The sequence below is a fragment of the Embiotoca jacksoni genome, unplaced genomic scaffold (genome assembly GCF_022577435.1).
Source record: "Embiotoca jacksoni isolate LCO1_2020_lvr unplaced genomic scaffold, fEmbJac1.0.p SCAF_17, whole genome shotgun sequence".
Lineage (NCBI taxonomy): Eukaryota > Metazoa > Chordata > Actinopteri > Embiotocidae > Embiotoca > Embiotoca jacksoni.
The window spans coordinates 3,629,857-3,649,103 of record NW_027185307.1 but is presented as its reverse complement, the minus strand read 5'-3'; the positions used below and the strand labels follow the sequence as shown (position 1 = coordinate 3,649,103).

The following is a 19,247-nucleotide window of genomic DNA, read 5'->3' as shown; positions in this document are numbered from 1 at the left end:
CTTGGAGAAAAAAAAGTGTCATTCTGTTGCACTACACCTATATTTGTGACACCAGAGCATTAAACTGTAATGTGTTTGGCTGAATGAAGGGGTTCTGCTACACTGTCTTTCATTTCAGCCATTCAGTGTAACAATGTAGCTGAGTGGCGAGTTCTTGTTCCTGTTGTTTGTATGCAGAGCCAGAATTGGGCCAGCGCCCATTAGCAGCCAGCCAGGGGCTTTATATGGGACATGACAGAATGGCCTCCATCCTCCCTTTCCCTCTCCCTCATTATTATGTCACCACCTGCCATTGTTTGTAAAAGCTCTGTGTGCATATGTGTGTATGTGTGTGTGTGAGAGTGTGAGTGTGTGTGAGAAAGAGAGAGAGAGAGAGAGAGAGAGTATATCTTTCTCAGTTCATTCAGGCCAAAATCTACACAGACAAATGAACAAAATCAGCAAATCTAATTGTATTTTATTTTATTATTTTTTTGCAGTCAGATGCTGCAGACTACACAAGTAATAGCCATATTCATGTCAGGTTGCTTTGATTGCAAAATGTAATGAAATAATGAAAGCATCCAAACAGGAACGTAGGGACTTTAATTATGAAAGACGTGAACAAAAGTGACTTCTCTTCACTTAAGCCGGGGCTTTCTTCCCACAGGGTTTTCTACTCCATTGAAATGTAACTCAGTTCATGACTCAAGTTACCTGTTCAAGTACAAATTTGAAGGTACTTTTATTTGAGTAATTCTATTTTATGCCTGTACTTTTTAGCACTTCAGCTTCACAATACTTAAATATTATGTTTTATTGTACTACGGGTATTTTTACCACCTGTAGATGTTAGTTATTTTTCAGATTAAATTCAATAAAAAAAAAAAAAAAAAAAAAAAAAACAAGTGAAGAAAATATACAGGATTAACTTTTCTCTCAATGTAAGAAGAACATTTAGTAATTTGTTCTCTGACAACATATAATTTTCCATCAGAATATCCAGTCTTGCAGTACAATATCCACTTGTTGTGTCTACAGCAGCAATTTATGGTTGTGTTCATGCACTGGACTTGGCTAAAGTTAGGGAAAGACGTGTTAAATCCTGGTCTCTGGTGTGAGGCGTGTGCGCTTTGTTTTCCTGACATTCAACTATTTAATTTAGCATCAGAGGGAGAGACACTCCTGGCATTGATAAAGTGCACTACAAGCTTACACCCAGCCAATGTGACTTTTTTTTTTTTGTCTGGACCCCATTGACTTGGGCTGGCAAGGCCCAGCAGCACGGCCTTGGGTGCACAGTGCAGCCAACGGACAGTGTTCAAGGCCAGAAACGCGGCAAGAGAAGTGGACTTCATGCCATGCTAAAGTCTACATGACCACCGCTTCTTAGCCTAATGCTTGCCAATGTTTGTTCCCTCGAAAACAAGTTGGATAAACTAAGAACAAGGACAGCAACCCAGCATGAGATGACAGAATACTGTGCTCTTACTCTCACATACAGTGAAGGACCCAAATCAATTTATAACTTTTATATGATGTGATTTTCTGGATTTTTTTTTTTTTTTTGATATTGTGTCTCTGTTAAAATAAACCTACCATTACAATTATAGACCATTCATTTCTTTGTCAGTGGGCAAACTTACAAAATCGGCAAGGGATCAAATAATTATTTCCTTCACTGAACACCTGTCTCTCAGACAGTATACCAGATCCAGCAATCAAGCTTCAAACAGACTGCGGTCATTTCGGGGACTGTACATTGGCTTTGGGAAAGATCAGAAGCAACGATGTCTGTGTCTATGTGAACTACAAGTGGTGGACCGAATTACGGGTTGTTGAAAGACACTATTCACCTGACGTAAAACTTAAAAAAACAAGTAAAACAAAGAAGTTTCGTGCAGTATTAATGTTGGATGTCTACATTTCCCCACGGTTAAACTCCATGACGGTGCAGGGGCTGCTCCACGATATTATCAGCAAACAAGTGACAGCACACTGCACCCCGTGTTCATTGTAGCCGATGATTTTAACCACTGCAATCTTCAGGATGTCCTTCCCATGTACCATCAACACATGAGCCCCCAGTCAATCTGGGAAAATGTGGTGTGAAGAAGCTGAACTGTTGCTCCAGGATTGCTTTGAGAGTACAAACTGGGATGTGTGGACTTTGATGAATATGCTTCTGTGGTAACAGGCATGTGGATTAAGAAAATTGTCCCTACAAAACACTGTAAGAATAATCCAAATCCAAAACCCTGGAAACACTGTCCATGCAACACGCTCGCTCCATCACATTCATCTCAGGCAGCACTGAATACTGCAAACAGGAGAGATATGACCTGTCATCTATCAGGGAGGCCAAGTGACAGTACAGAATAAAGATGGAGGGATACACCGCATGTTGCAAGGACTGCAACACATTACACACTAACAGTAGAGGAGCAGAGGAGCCACAACTGGCTAAGCCACACTGCCAGATGAACTGAATACTTAGAGGGGGCGGAGCTACGCACACCCCTTTTCAGTCCCTCCAGGAAATCGCAGTCTTGCTATTGCATTAATTAACGCATATTCAAGCAATCTTCGCAATATTTGCGGGATCTTGCAATTTTTTAAATTCCTGCGATATTTCCACGCACCAGAGGAAACCGGAACGAGCAGAAAACCCGGAAGTGACGGGGGTTTGTGGGAATGTCAGCTTCACATTAAGATAACATAAGATGAGACTTTATTCATCCCGCAGTGGGGGAATTTTGTCATCACAGATAAGTACACAAAAATAAATAAAAAAATTACAAATATGCATACAATAAAAATAGAATAGGATAAAAAGACAATTTTTTTGTAAAAAAAAAGAAAATTTGAGTAAAGAACAATGTATATTTACACACACAAGCTATATACACAAAATAAATAATTTTACTTGATCTGGTTGAAGTTCATGTACATATTTGATCTATTTGAAGATCCAAAGCATGTTTCATTCAAGAGGGCCAATAAAAACAAATGGTGCAGTCAAATTTCTCATAATTACATTTAAAATGTATAAACTGATTCACTTGAAACCTTTTTATGATCCGCTATCATTTGCGTTGTCAGTTTTGCATTATGGGTCAATAGAAACACAACACTTCCTGTATTTTTCAAACTAAAAGCCCTCTGGCCTTTTATAAGCCTTTATTGTGAAACATTTGCAGGAACCTGTTATGCCCGAAGTCAGATATTCACACTACATGAAAAATCCCCAACACCCTCATGTAGCCACCTCAAATAGCATTACACTGTTTTGTAGTGTTTCATATTTCTCTTTGTTGAATAGAAGTCATGCTGTATTTTATTCGATATGTATCGGCTTAATAAAGCCTGCCGTTTTGTTGTCGGCCCATTTCTCAGGATTAGAGGCCTCCAGTTGAAACCTTCCTCTGCTCTTTTAAAAGGCTTCGTTTGTAGCTGTAGTTTACGAGGCTTCCTGTGTTTTAAACACGGCGGTTGTATGTACTCCTGTGTGTTTCACAACAAGTCCTATTGCAACGTAGGAGCTAAAAAAGCCCCCCAAAACGTAGTTATAGGCATGAAAAAGGTTCTAAGTTCCCCTGGTGCGGACACACAAAAAAGGGGGAAAACTCTCCCACCATTAAAACAGTGAAATAGTTCCTCCGGTCCAAAAAAAACCTAATGTTTGCTCCGCACCGCTCAAGCTGCTCGCATTCATTAAATTTTTTAATAGAAGTCATGCTGTATTTTATCCGATGTGTATCGGCTTAATAAAGCCTGCTGTTTTGTTGTCGGCCCATTTCTCAGTATTGTGTGCCTCCAGTTGAAACTTTATTCTGCTGTTTACCTGCTTACTGATGGCGGTTGTCTGTGCTCCTGTGTGTCACAACAGTTCCTATTGCAGCGGGGGGAGAGTACCCAGGCAGAGGTAGGAGCTAAAAAAGCCCCCCAAAACGTAGTTACAGTACAAGGCAGGTCTTGGCTTTATTCTCAATCATCCATGCACACTCGCTCATTACACACACACATAGAAACACACACACACACACACACACACACACAGTGATGGAATCCTGGAACTTCAATGTTTGCTAGCCAAACACACCACTGGAGGCTATAAACACAAACACACAACCACACATACAGTCGTACACACACGTGAATGCAGTCACGCAAATACCGATGAGTGGGTGTGATGGTTTTCGTTGGCCTGTGTCAGGCCTGTCTTGTACACTGACTTTATTTTAAGTTTCATCAGGCCTGCCAGCAGTGGTCAATCTGGGACAGTATAACAAAGGGGCAACTGGCTGCTGGTGGAGGTCGCAGGTTCTAGAAAGCTCCAAATAAGGCATGGTTAGACCAGAAATTACAGTCCTCCTCTTAATTTTCTAAACTACATATACGATTTTGAAATAATTTCCTTAAGAAGTAGTTCACAATTTTTGATAAAAATGCTTTGGGTTTGCGTTAAATCTGAAATGTTAAGATGGATAGCAATGCAATTAAATTTTATCACAAGTTATTTCAGGGCACTTAACAGTAAAAGTCCTTACAATAGAACCTTATGGTCAGTTAGTCAACAATTCCCACATGAAGGACACTTGGGAGGAAAAAAAACTGTCTTTTAACAGGAATAAACCAACAACAGAACAAGGCTCAGAGGTGGGTGGCCGTCTGCTGATTGTCCAGAGTCACCTGAGTCAGCCCTGACGGTAATCTTTATCAAAAAGGAAGGTTTTAAGCCTAACCTTAAAGATTGTGTAAAGTAGAAATGAAAATGAGTTTTAAGTTCATCACACCACAGAAAAATGTGTTGTTAACTACCCATCCAAATTTGAATGAAAAAAAACATCGACAAGTATGTTAAATTAGGCTTTTGAAATTGTGAGAAAATAAGCAGTCTTCTCTGCTCTGAGACTGTGGGGGCGTGTTGCCTGAATGCCCTGAAACTCCGCCCAGTGGGACTGCGCCGCCTCTCTCAAGTACCTACGACCCGGACAATGGATGCTACGTCGAGCCGTTTAGCCTGACGTGTTTGAGCCACCAGAACCAGAATCAAGTTCTGAGCAGGATGACCTGAAAACCAACGTCGTTCATATTAGTCTGCAACAGAATGGTAATTATTTTCTCTCATTTATTCAAGTTAGCAACAACAGTACTGACGAGCATAAACTAGCTAAATCAAGTTAGGATATCAATGAACAGACTGTATCTTTAGTTTTAATTGTCTGCACGGTCAGAGATCAAGTTTGCGGTCATCTTCCACACTTTAATATATTGTATATCATTGTTATCCAACCATGTTTTGTAGATTTTTAAATAAGTGAACCCTGTACTCTCTTTTTACGTCTGTTTTTATTACCATGTTTATAGGTGAAAGAACATGCTATTATAATTATTATCTAGACTACGATCAAATTGATCACGTGCTGTATCATTAGTTTCATTCAATGTTTTATGTGTGAACTGCTGAATTTCTCTTTGCATCGTACCAGCTGAGTAACAGAATGCTGTCAACCAACTATATACCTTTACTGACTAGTTGTTCATGATAAATATTTAATAAATTAAATAGTTAAAACTACCTTTAGTCACTCCATTAATTGAACTGTTCATGTACAGGTGGACCGATGGGGAATGTAGGACGGCAGCTGCAGAGGAAGAGAATATCTGCTGCAGAGAGATTAATGCTGTATGTAAAAAAAACATATCTTCCACAATGATCATTTACAACCAGTAGAGTACGAGATCCTTCCACTGAAACAACAGGTTGTGAATAGATGGGCAGGATAGATACATGGGCCGCTCCAGAGGAAGGAAAGGGCCGCGTAAGTTTGTTCATAAATAGTTTTTTTTATTGATTTTGAATGTGTAGAAATAACATTTTTAAAAACCTTAAAAAATTGGTAAGGTTTATAACTCAAAATCAAGTTGCAGTGTTTACACAATCATATTTGTGATGTTGATTACATCACCATGCATACATTAATCTGTGTAAAAAATAAAGTATTAGAGGACTCATTACATTATGGATTAATGAACCCAAAACAAATATCATTTGCTTTTGATGTATAGGCACAAAAAAAGTAATGATATTCAACTAATAACACCAGGGTGCACGTAGGTTTTTGTCTACAGAGGTGGAACAAACGCAGATGATGTTTTAGAGTTTAAACCTGTACATTTCTTCCAGTCACTCTTGCTTTTATTAAAAGATCTGTATTAATATATTGCAGAGCGATGGTCTCTTTCTCTACTGTTTGAACTGTTTGTGCTTTTACATACACTCAACAATACATAAGTACTTCCAGTTTTATCCCTACTCTTCCTGAGCCATAAAGTGGGCATTCATCTGCCTTGACCATTAGGGTGACAAAAAGAACAGCATGGCGATCCAAGACAAGGAACTGTTGGTGGGTCCAGTAATCTGAGCAGAGACATGCAGCTCCAGGCTCAGGATACCTGCAGAAACAAGAGCTCAACTACACCAGTGAGGAGAACTGCAAAGAGTCATTGGAACATCCTGACAACAAGGAATTACAATAATTTAGCCAAGGCAGAGGAATAACTCAACATGGGACACACAGCAGAGGGAGAGAGATAAGCCACAGTTAACTGATAAGGTAGCGGATCTGAAAACAACATGTTAAATAAAGTCAAAATAATACTCGAGGCTTTTTTGGATATCAATGTCTTCAACAAAGATATCTGATAATAATATCTACTGATAGAAGACTCCACCCCTTCCCAAAGCAAACCTGGATAAATCTGAAATGATAACATGTTTCTGTTAATTTGTCATAACAGGCGTGCTCCCTACCGGCCTACACAGGGTTTGTGTCGTGGTGCTGGGATATCTGGGAAAGCACCATCAGTTTTCATTCCCTCTTGTGTTGTGCTCTGCATTCACCAAGAGTACCCTGATGAAAATGGGGAGTATACTGGATTTAAACCACGCATGTAAATTCTTAATACATGTATTGGTTGTCACCCCCCCAAACACTGTCGCTCCAGTTGTACAGGCTTTACTATGTTAAATGCCTTGAAAACACGTCTTGTGATTTGGCTGAAAATAAATTAAATTGAATTAGAATTAAATTGACTATTGGAATGTTATGGACATGTTTTATTTACTCAGCTATTCATCCCTTGGAGTAATTCAATTAGTTTTCTTACACCCCAACTTACATCTTAGGAATTGAGTCTGGTGGTCTCCAGTGCAGGTCCGTCTCGGGAACAAAGAGGCAGGCAAGTTAGCTGCAGTTAGACTGGCGGTGTGTGCAGTTGCGATGTAAAAAGAAAACAAGATAGGAACAAGGAATAGAGATTAGGCCTTGATGTCATAATGTTTACATATTTCATAAATACAATTTTGAGGAAGGATCACAATTGTATGAAAGAGATGGTGACTTACTTTCTTGCAGAAAGCAGCTGATTAGAAATGAGATTGTGGGGTTAGACGTGTGTTCCTTCACCAGGTGTTGGAGTTGTTCCCACCTAGACACAGTGGGAGTGGAAGAAGCTGGGATGTGGTGTTGCCCACAACAACAGTCCTTGTGGCTACTGTAGTTTGAGAACCTGGAAAATATATAAGCATAGTAACAAGAGTTCTTTATGTACAATAAAAGGACTGTATGTAACACAACACACGTACAATTATTGCTGTACTTTGACCATTAAGATTGCAAAATTTCATAGACCATGACCTTCACTCTTTTAAACCGTTTAGTGGAAGTCTTCAGACTGTGTAACTTAACCCTTGTGTTGTCCTTGGGTCAAAATGACCCGCAGCTGTGTTCAACCAAGTTCTATTTTATTTTCATATTTTTTTGGGATCATTGGTGACAAGGAGGCTGTGAGGGTTTCTTTAAAGAATGATGACCAATGCTCCCAAAAAATATAAAAATATAGAAATAAAATAGAACTTGGTTGAACACAGCTACGGGTCAGCTACGGGTCAGTCTGTGGTAAATGAATAATTATTGGGTTCATGGTTCTAACTACAACAATAACATCAGCATGAGGTCGTTCCATAAGTGTCCTAAGCACAATTATTTTTCTTTGTCACTTGCCACTTTGCCTGTCATAACATAAGAATTGTTCTTTTGATAAATTTTTTTAATCAATATAATAAAATAATCTGATATTGGGGCAGATGACCTTAAAACATTTTCACCAACCTTCAGCAGTGTTTTCTTTCAACAACATTATTATACCTACACTGTTTTATCTATCATCAGAGATGTTTATAAAGACACTAAGAAAGCTACATGTCACATACCTGCATTCTTTCTGTTGTTCAGTGTTCTATGTGACAGTTGTGTGGCTACAGTTCTTTTCCCCACTAAACAGTCCATCTGACATCCAACCTCTCAGGTGACTTCATGCATGATGTCAGTGGTTCTGTCTCACTGCTTTGTGAAAACAGAAAATAATTACAGTTTATTTGTCCAATGAGTGACACATACAGATGCATATAAATGAAGTTTGTCCCCCTGTGCTGTAACACAGGAGTAAAATTGGACACCAGAAACAGCAGACAGTGAACTTTCCAACTACTTCTAACACACCTGCATTTCAATTGTGGAGATAATAAGCGCCGAGGAGTTGCCTTAGTTCTGTAATGACTACATGTATGCACAAAGCATTAAATCACATGTCAATTCAAACTTTGAACCTGCTCAGGTCAAGCTGAAAGTCTCTTACACTGATCTCCCTCCACCTCCACCTGCTTTCTGCAGCCTCCTGCCCATGTAGTTGGGCTCATTTATTCGGACCGAGGTGGGTCCGGATAAATGACCTCGGCATAACATGCAATAAACATGTAACTGAGAGGGTCGGTGATTGTAACGTTACACGTGTAACCGTAGGGTTAAATGTAGCTTTACACTACTTTAGACTGGATCAGTATGTTTGCACATACAGAAGTAAAGCCTAGCCATCTTGATTCAAACATTTAGGTCCTGTTCCTGAGGCACTGTATTCTACACCTGAAATGTGTTTCTTGGTTCATTAAAGGGGTTCTACAGACACTAGGGTACACTGTGTTCCTCCTTCTATTTTTTGAAAAGAATGACAGCAAGACTCCAAATTGAATTTAAGAATCATTTTTTCCAATGACTATGACTGCTGACCACATACTGACTTCAGGTCTGTATTTAAAGCATATGCATTAAATTTGTCTTCATCATGTCATCTCAGTCATAGACAACAATATTTAACTAATACTTTGAATCAGTGTTAAGGACCAAGCCTTATTACCTGCAACTCTGTTTAGAGCAGGGATGGGCAAACTACGGCCCGCGGGCCACATCCGGCCCGCCGAAGATTGGTACAGAATTGCCCAAATCAAATCATATCATAATTATGACTGCATTCATTTGACCTTGTCCTGTAATACCTGGCGGTCCACCAGGTGGCGCACTAGGCGCAGTGATACATTGACTTGATTTTGCGGAGGCCGGGCTGCTCCCTGTTGTTACTCTGCTACTGCTCTGAACCCATCTGCAACAATGAATGGGCCAAAGAAAAGAAAAGTCAACAGCGAGTGCCAAGTGTTTAATAAGGAATGGACGACTAAATACTTTTTCACTGAAGTCCGGTCGAAGGCTGTGTGTCTTATTTGCCAAGAAACTGTTGCGGTTTTAAAGGAATACAACATCAGCCATCACTTTTCCACCAAGCATGCTAATTACGCTAACAACCAGTCAACGCAAGAACGGACGGCGACCGCTCAGAGGTTGGCAGATAGTTTGCAGGCTCAGCAAAACACCTTTATCTGGCAAACTGCCATCCAAAAATCAAGCACGAAGCCAAGTTATTTGCTGGCATTCAAATTAGCAAAGACCAGCAAGCCTTTCTCCGAAGGGGAGTTTCTTAAAGAGTGCATGGTAGAGACAGCAGGTATCTTGTGTCCTGAGAGCAAGAACAAATTTGAAAAAATGAGCTTATCGTGGCCTAAGATGGCACCGCGCTAGCGGCAGCCTGTTACAGCAGCTCCCCCCGAGTGTGTTTTGTTATTAAGTATTTTTAAGCCTTTCTTCTCTCTTCGGAGTTGTTGTTTTCTTTTCTCACGTGTGTTAAGTAAACGGTCAGACAATGGACCGTAATTTTTCCACTTTTCTGGTTGGGGGCTTTGTTATTGTTTACTCGCGTGATCAGCTGATCATGCTGAGTAGGCCCCTACTACTGCTGCCCGGAGCGAGGCAGTAGCAGTAGGGGCAGCAGCAGACGTCTTCTCCGAACTTCGGAGAAGACGTCGGGGTTGCAGAGCTGGAGCTAAGCTGAAGGCGAAAAGGAGGAAATATAAACCAGCGGTACCGGCGATCTTAATGGGGAACGTGAGGTCATTGGTTAACAAGACGGACGAGCTTGGCGCGCTGGTAAAGACCCAGCGGGAATACCGGGAGTGCAGCATCATGTGTTTCACCGAGACATGACTGCACTCACATTTCCCGGACCACAGCGCGGCCGTACCTGGCTTCAGGACTGTTCGGGCGGACAGAGACGTTGTGCAAGAAGAAAGGTGGAGGGTTGCAGTCTATGTGAACGAGAGGAGGTGCAATCCCGACCACGTGTGTGTGAAGGAACGTTTCTGTAGCCCGGACATTGAACTGCTAGCCGTGGGGATGCGCCCGTATTATTTGCCGAGGGAGTTCACATCCGCCATTGTTATCGCTGTGTACATTCCTCCATCAGCTGATGCAGAGGCAGCAGTGGACACCATCTACTCCACTGTGGCTAAACTGCAGACTAAGCATCCCGGTGCATTTTTGGCAGTTACTGGAGACTTTAACCACACCAGTCTGGATAAAGCTCTGCCAACTTTGCACCAGTATGTTAACTGCCCCACCCGGAACAATAAAACTCTGGACCTACTGTATGCTAATGCCATGGATGCATACAGTACTACTGCCCTTCCCCCCCTTGGTAGGTCGGACCACAACCTGGTCCTGCTGACACCAAAGTATGGTCCTCTGGTGCGGAGGCAGCCTGTGACTGCCAGGACTGTGAGGAGGTGGACACAGGAGGCTAAAGACGCCCTGCAGGACTGCTTTGAGTCCACGGACTGGGATGTGCTGTGTGGACCACATGGGGAAGACATCAACAGCATGACGGACTGTATCACAGAATACATTAAATTCTGTGAACACACCACCGTACCATCCCGGACTGTACACTGCTTCCCCAACAATAAGCCGTGGACCACCAGTGACCTGAAAGTTCTTCTTAATAAGAAGAAAGCAGCCTTCAGGTCTGGGGACAAGGACGAGCTCAGGAGAGTGCAGCGCCACCTGAAGGAGAAGATGAGAGAGTGCAAGGACTCCTACAGGAGGAAGCTGGAGGCAAAACTCTGCCCTTAAATTAAATTCTGTGAACACACCACCGTACCATCCCGGACTGTACACTGCTTCCCCAACAATAAGCCGTGGACCACCAGTGACCTGAAAGTTCTTCTTAATAAGAAGAAAGCAGCCTTCAGGTCTGGGGACAAGGACGAGCTCAGGAGAGTGCAGCGCCACCTGAAGGAGAAGATGAGAGAGTGCAAGGACTCCTACAGGAGGAAGCTGGAGGCAAAACTCCAGCAGACCAACGTGAGGGAGGTGTGGACCGGTATGAAGGAGATTACTGAGTTCAAGGGGAGAGAGAGACAACCAGGGGGCTCCCTGGAGAGGTCCAATGAGCTAAACTGTTTCTTCAACAGGTTTAGTTCACCACTCTCATCTGTCTCCTCCACACCTTACACCTCCCAAACACCTCTGCTGCCCCCTCCCTCCTCTGCCCCCCCTGGTGAACTGCATAGAGCCCTCAATCTCAAAGGGCTCTTCCTCCATCGACACCTTTACCCCCCCATCCCCCTCTCTGTGACGACTGGCCAGGTTAGGAGACAGCTGGAGAGACTCCACCAGCGCAAGGCTGCAGGGCCTGACGGCATCAGCCCCGGAATCCTGAAGACCTGCGCCGTCCAGCTGGCTGAGGTCCTACAACACCTCTTCAACCTGAGCCTGAAGCAGGAGGAGGTCCCGGTGCTGTGGAAGACGTCCTGCCTGGTTCCAGTCCCCAAGAAGACGACTCCATCTGGCCTCAACGACTACCAACCGGTTGCCCTCACATCTCATGTGATGAAGGTGCTGGAGAGGCTGGTCTTGGCACACCTCAGGCCGCTGGTGAAATCTTCACTGGACCCGCTGCAATTTGCGTACCAGCCTCATGTGGGAGTGGACGATGCCATCATCTACCTGCTGCAACGAGCTCAGTCTCACCTGGATGGAACCGGTGACTCTGTGAGAATCACTTTCTTTGATTTCTCCAGTGCATTTAACACCATCCAACCACTGCTGCTGAGTGAGAAGCTGCGGGTGGTGGGGGTGGACGCGTCCACCGTTTCCTGGATCACTGACTACCTGACAGGCAGACCACAGTTTGTCCGTCTGGGCAGTGTGCTGTCTGATACGGTGGTCAGTGGTATTGGAGCTCCTCAGGGAACTGTTCTGTCCCCCTTCCTGTTCACCTTATACACAACTGACTTCCAGTACAACTCAGAGTCCTGCCATCTGCAGAAGTTCTCTGACGACTCTGCAGTGGTCGGATGTATAAGGGATGGACGGGAGGAGGAGTACAGGGCAGTAGTGGAGGACTATGTGGAGTGGGCGGGAAGAAATCACCTGCTCCTGAATGTAGCCAAGACCAGAGAGATGGTGGTCGACTTCAGGAGGAAGACGACAGCTCCACAACCGCTGAGAGTTCTGGGAGAGGAGGTGGACATGGTTGAGGAGTACAAGTACCTGGGTGTGTCCATCGACAACAGACTGAACTGGAAGACCAACATCAACGCTGTCTACAAGAAGGGGATGAGTTGACTCTTTTTCTTGAGGATACTTCGATCCTTCAATGTGTGCAGCAAGATGTTGGAGATGTTCTGCCAGTCTGTTGTGGCCAGTGCATTGTACTTCGCTGTGGTCTGCTGGGGGAGCAGCATTGGAGCCGGTGACACCAACAGACTTAACAAACTAGTTAAGAAGGCTGGCTCCATCATCGGCTACAAACTGGACAGCCTGGAAAAGGTGGTGGAGAGGAGGACGCTGAACAAACTATTGTCCATATTGGATAATCCTGACCACCCTCTCCACCACCTGCTGCAGGGACAGCGGAGCACTTTCTCCAAAAGATTCCTCCAGCTCCGCTGTCACAAGGACAGATACAGGAGATCATTCCTGCCGACCGCAATAAGACTGTACAATAACTCACCTCTGGCAAAATCCATCACATAACAATAACACTGTTGACTGTGTTTCTTGGTTGTTTGTATATAATATACAGTGGGTACGGAAAGTATTCAGACCCCTTTAAATTTTTCACTCTTTGTTTCATTGCAGCCATTTGCTAAAATCAAAAAAGTTCATTTTATTTCTCATTAATGTACACTCAGCACCCCATCTTGACAGAAAAAACAGAAATGTAGAAATTCGTGCAAATTTATTAAAAAAGAAAAACTGAAATATCACATGGTCATAAGTATTCAGACCCTTTGCTCAGTATTGAGTAGAAGCACCCTTTTTGAGCTAGTACAGCCATGAGTCTTCTTGGGAATGATGCAACAAGCTTTTCACACCTGGATTTGGGGATCCTCTGCCATTCTTCCTTGCAGATCCTCTCCAGTTCCGTCAGGTTGGATGGTGAACGTTGGTGGACAGCCATTTTCAGGTCTCTCCAGAGATGCTCAATTGGGTTTAGGTCAGGGCTCTGGCTGGGCCAGTCAAGAATGGTCACAGAGTTGTTCCGAAGCCACTCCTTTGTTATTTTAGCTGTGTGCTTAGGGTCATTGTCTTGTTGGAAGGTGAACCTTCGGCCCAGTCTGAGGTCCAGAGCACTCTGGAAGAGGTTTTCTTCCAGGATATCTCTGCACTTGGCCGCATTCATCTTTCCTTCAATTGCAACCAGTCGTCCTGTCCCTGCAGCTGAAAAACACCCCCATAGCATGATGCTGCCACCACCATGTTTCACTGTTGGGATTGTATTGGGCAGGTGATGAGCAGTGCCTGGTTTTCTCCACACATACCGCTTAGAATTAACGCCAAAAAGTTCAATCTTGGTCTCATCAGACCAGAGAATCTTATTTCTCATAGTCTGGGAGTCCTTCATGTGTTTTTTGGCAAACTCTATGCAGGCTTTCATATGTCTTGCACTGAGGAGAGGCTTCCGTCGGGCCACTCTGCCATAAAGCCCCGACTGGTGGAAGCTGCAGTGATAGTTGACTTTGTGGAACTTTCTCCCATCTCCCTACTGCATCTCTGGAGCTCAGCCACAGTGATCTTTGGGTTCTTCTTTACCTCTCTCACCAAGGCTCTTCTCCCACGATTGCTCAGTTTAGCTGGACGGCCAGGTCTAGGAAGAGTTCTGGTCGTCCCAAACTTCTTCCATTTAAGGATTATGGAGGCCACTGTGCTCTTAGGAACCTTGAGTGCTACAGAAATTATTTTATAACCATGGCCAGATCTGTGCCTTGCCACAATTCTGTCTCTGAGCTCCTTGGACAGTTCCTTCGACCTCATGATTCTCATTTGCTCTGACATGCACTGTGAGCTGTAAGGTCTTATACAGACAGGTGTGTGCCTTTCCTAATCAAGTCCAATCAGTTTAATTAAACACAGCTGGACTCCAATGAAGGAGTAGAACCATCTCAAGGAGGATCAGAAGAAATGGACAGCATGTGAGTTAAATATGAGTGTCACAGCAAAGGGTCTGAATACTTATGACCATGTGATATTTCAGTTTTTCTTCTTTAATAAATTTGCACAAATTTCTACATTTCTGTTTTTTTCTGTCAAGATGGGGTGCTGAGTGTACATTAATGAGAAATAAAATGAACTTTTTTGATTTTAGCAAATGGCTGCAATGAAACAAAGAGTGAAAAATGTAAAGGGGTCTGAATACTTTCCGTACCCACTGTATATAGATATATACTGTACTATATATACTGTGCATTTTATATTTTATATTTTTTACTGCTATTTACTGCTATTTTATTGCTTCTCTATTATTCTATTGTTATCTTATTGCTTCTAACCTTATCATGCAGGACAGTGACTCGCCGTGTTGAGCTAATTGACGAAGACTTGGCTAGCAAGGTAAACAAAAAAGGGGAGTCATTTACATTATATTCCTTGGCACTGTGCTCAGCTTTTAATTTTTATCAGAGGGATTAATGACAATTTTGAGATAACAGAGGAGTTTTTGGCCATGGAATCCCTGAAGGGGAAAACGCGGGGAGAGGACTCGTATGACGGCGTGTCGGGGGTCATCGAGAGGCTCCAGCTACCTTGGAGTACGCTCGCCAACGTTACCACAGACGGATCACCAAATTTGACTGGAAAAAACGTCGGGTTGCTCAAAAGAATCCAGGAGAGGGTGAAAGAGGACAACCCTGAGCAGGAGGTCATTTTCTTACGCTGCATAATCCACCAGGAAGCACTGTGTAAATCCGTACTGCAGCTCGACCACGTAGTGAAGCCAGTTGTAAAAGTGGTTAACTTTATTGGAGCGAGGGGACTTCACCATCGTCAGTTTATTAAGTTTCTTGAAGAAAATGACGCTGATCACCAGGACTTGCTTTACCACTCCAACGTCCGCTGGTTAAGTTTGGGGAAAGTATGTCAACGAGTGTGGGAGCTCAAACAGGAGATTATCTCATTTTTGGAGCTACTTGAGAAAGCTGACGATTTTCCTGAGCTGAGTGACACAGATTGGCTTTGTGATTTAGCTTTTGCTGTGGACATACTGACACACATGAATGAGCTGAACGTGAAGCTACGAGGGAAAGACCAGTTTGTGCATGAAATGTACTCAAACGTCAGAGCCTTCAACCAAGTCATTTGCTCATTTCCCCATGCTGGCTACGCTGAAAGAGGCCCCTCGACATGTGAAAAAATACAGGAAATCACTGGACAATCTGCACGGAGAATTATGCCATCGGTTCTCTGATTTTGGAAAAATTGACAAGTCACTTCAGCTGGTGTCGTGTCCCTTCACACGAGACCCTGAAACGGCGCCACAGGAGTTGCAGTTGGAACTGATTGATCTCCAATGTGACACCGTCTTAAAGGAGAAGTTCAACTCTCTTAAACTGGATGAGTTTTATGCTTCATTAAGCGCAGCCAAATTTCCAAACATCCAGAAGATGGCACAGAAGATGCTGGTGTTGTTTGGCTCTACGTACGTGTGTGAACAGACTTTTAGTGTGATGAACACCAACAAAGCACCTCACAGATCCCATTTGAGTGATGAACACCTCAGATCTGTTCTGAGAATTGCCACAACAAAACTAACACCAGACTTCGATGCACTGGCAAAGAAGGGTGATCAACAACACTGTTCCCACTAAAAGTGAATGTACGTATTAACACTGTAATGCCTTTTTTATATTTATGTTTGATATGTATGCATCTGGTGCTGGCCCGGCCCGTCTGTCAAATTTTAAAAGTCAATGTGGCCCCTGAGCCAAAAAGTTTGCCCACCCCTGGTTTAGAGTCTCAATGTCGGTGGCCAGGATTTACCTTTTGGGTGTTTTCACACCTGAAAGTCTGAACCAAAACTCATGTTTTTGTTACATTCTAAACATTTGATGTGGTTCATTTTTGTTTCACATTGCAATTTTGCATACTTCAGAATTCTGCATGGGATATTTACATCCCTATACTTGACATTGATTAGTTTGTTGACAGGCATGCGTCTGAGGGTGGCGTAATGTCAATTTGGTGGTACCCTTTTCAATTTCAATTTTCTCACCATGCAACGACTGAACCATTGTTCAGTTTGATCTGGACCAAGATCACATCTTTTGGCCAGACCAAATTTAGATGCTTTGGCAAGGGACCTTTCACACCTCCTACTTTTGTTCTGATCAGACTGAAAAGTCCAAAGGTCTGGACTTTCTGGATACATTTGCGACTGGCATTGCACACCCAGCTCTCAGATGCATCACTTCCTGGAACTCTGGACGGCGCTGTGGTTTGGAGCTGTGCTGGGGTGCTACCATTGGTCTAGTGTGTGTTTGTTACTCGTGTTTAGCTGTGAGACATGAAGATATAATTTATCTAGGTGATATAAATGTCATCTTGCAAATCTACATCATCTCACAGTTTGACACGGCTAGTGTTTAGAGGTGGCTTTCACTCTTCTCCTTATACTTAGTGACTCATTACCCCCTGGTGTCATCTGTGGAGAGAATCCGGCACACACTGTTCAGTTTCAGGCAACACTTACTCACATTGTTTTGGACTGGCTTGAGGAGAGCTGCATCTGAAAACAGAAATAGTGCCTCTGACACCGTATTGATACCAAGTAAACTCTGAATATATGAAAATCCACTTGAAAGACAAGAAATATCTACCATTTGGAGAGAACTTTCTTAACTAATTGTTTTGGGAATGGGATGCTGAAGTGATTTGCTATTTGAGCCAAAACAATTTTGCGACACTGGTTAATCTGTGTGAGCAAGGGATTGGCTAAAAAGAGATCAAAATCGAACTACAAGTTTTTTTTTCTGGGCCCAATTACTCGTTAAAAAATTTGCGAATACATTGAGATATTAATGCCTCTAGCTGCAGAAATAAATTTATTTCCCTGACGAGCCCCACTCATGTTGCAACCCCGTTACAACCATCTGTATCTGTTAAACCAACTAAATTATCTGTATCCGTACATGCATGGGTCAGGGCTTAATTCGCAAGTGGGCGGTGCTTAGACCGACAGTGAGTGAGAAGTAACCGGAAGCTGTTCTTTTATTCATCTGGTTTGATCAAAAATTGCTACATTAATTATTTCTTTGAAAAGTATTTACAAAACAGCCCAAGAATTGAGCTTCAGAGCAATGTTTTTGATCACAAGAAGAATGGAAGTAGTTACAGAACAAGTTTTATTTATTTTTTCTAAAAGTTGTTATACTTTTTGTGATTGTTGGGCTATAGTGAGAAACAATGTCAGGCTAGTCATATAAAAAATTAAATAAAAATAATAATATCCTTTATATACCTCCCCTGCCCCCCTCACCCACACACACACAGACAGACGCACACACATGATTCGCTGAACAAAATACAAAGAATTTTTTAAATGACTAGCCTGACATTTTTTCTCACTATACCTCTACAATAAAAATAAATATAGCAACTTTTATTTTTCCTTTTATAGGAAAAAAAAAGAACTATAAATAGTTGGATCAAAAGCATTGATCTGAAGCTCAATTCTGGGGCTGTTTTGTAAATAGTTTCCTAATAAATAATACATTTAGCAATTTCTGATCAACCCATACCAACCTCAGGCTTAAATGATTACCTTCCGGCTGCTTCCCACTCACTTCCGGCCAAAGCCCCACCCACTTCTGGATTAAGCCCTGCCCCATCCGACTACGCATACGGATAATTTAGTTTGTTTACCAGATACAGATAATGCTGTACTCACTCGTCCCTGATGGATAGGCATAAACTACATACAACAAACACAGGTGAATTCCATTAATCGCAATTTGAATGGACGTACATCCTCAGGCCTATTGTGGCATTCTTCCACCACCATTGTCTCTTGTTGCAGCATGATAATATTTCAAAGGATCTGCACAGAGTTCCTCAAAGCTAAAAACATCCTGGTTCTTGCGTAGCCTGCATACTCACCAGACATGGCATACCTGACGGCTTGTTACAATTCCTGCCCAAACCCAGCAGCTTCGCACAGCTATTGAAGATATCCTGTCCTGGCTCCTAAATGGTGGAATGAGCTCCCCAATGACATCGAGACAGCAGAAAGTCGATACATCTTCCACCGCAAACTAAAAACACACCTCTTCTGACTACACCTTGAATAGGAAAAAGAAAAAAAAAAGTAGCACTTTAGTAGCACTTAAATGGCACTTACTTATAGCACTTTGTAGTTTGGCTTTCTTGAAGAAAATTGTACTTTCTGGATTCTTATTGTTCTGGGTTTGTACCCTCATGGTTGAATGCACTTATTGTAAGTCGCTTTGGATAAAAGTGTCAGCTAAATGAGATGTCATGTAATGTAATGTAAAGAGGAGTGGAGTGGCATTCCATAGGCCACAATCAACAACCTGATTAGCTCTATGCAAAGGAAATGCGTCGCACAGCATGAGGCAAATGGTGGTCACACTATATTACCCCCGACCCCATTACCATATCATATCTGCTGTAGCCATATTAGAAATTGTGCCTACTGTAGAAAAACAAATTAAAATAAAACTACACATTTTAGAGTGGCCT

At 42.6% G+C, this 19,247-nt stretch overlaps 2 protein-coding genes across 2 annotated transcripts in view; both read left to right on the top strand.

The window, feature by feature from the left end:
- The window catches only part of reck (reversion-inducing-cysteine-rich protein with kazal motifs), a 99,921-nt gene that overhangs the window by 16,583 nt on the left and 64,091 nt on the right, over positions 1 to 19,247 (top strand). The gene's annotated exons all lie outside the window — the stretch shown is intronic.
- Positions 15,217 to 15,957, top strand: LOC138199570 (general transcription factor II-I repeat domain-containing protein 2A-like). Its single transcript, XM_069151750.1, has one exon. It carries the CDS (start codon positions 15,217 to 15,219, stop codon positions 15,955 to 15,957), a length of 741 nt encoding a protein of 246 aa, XP_069007851.1.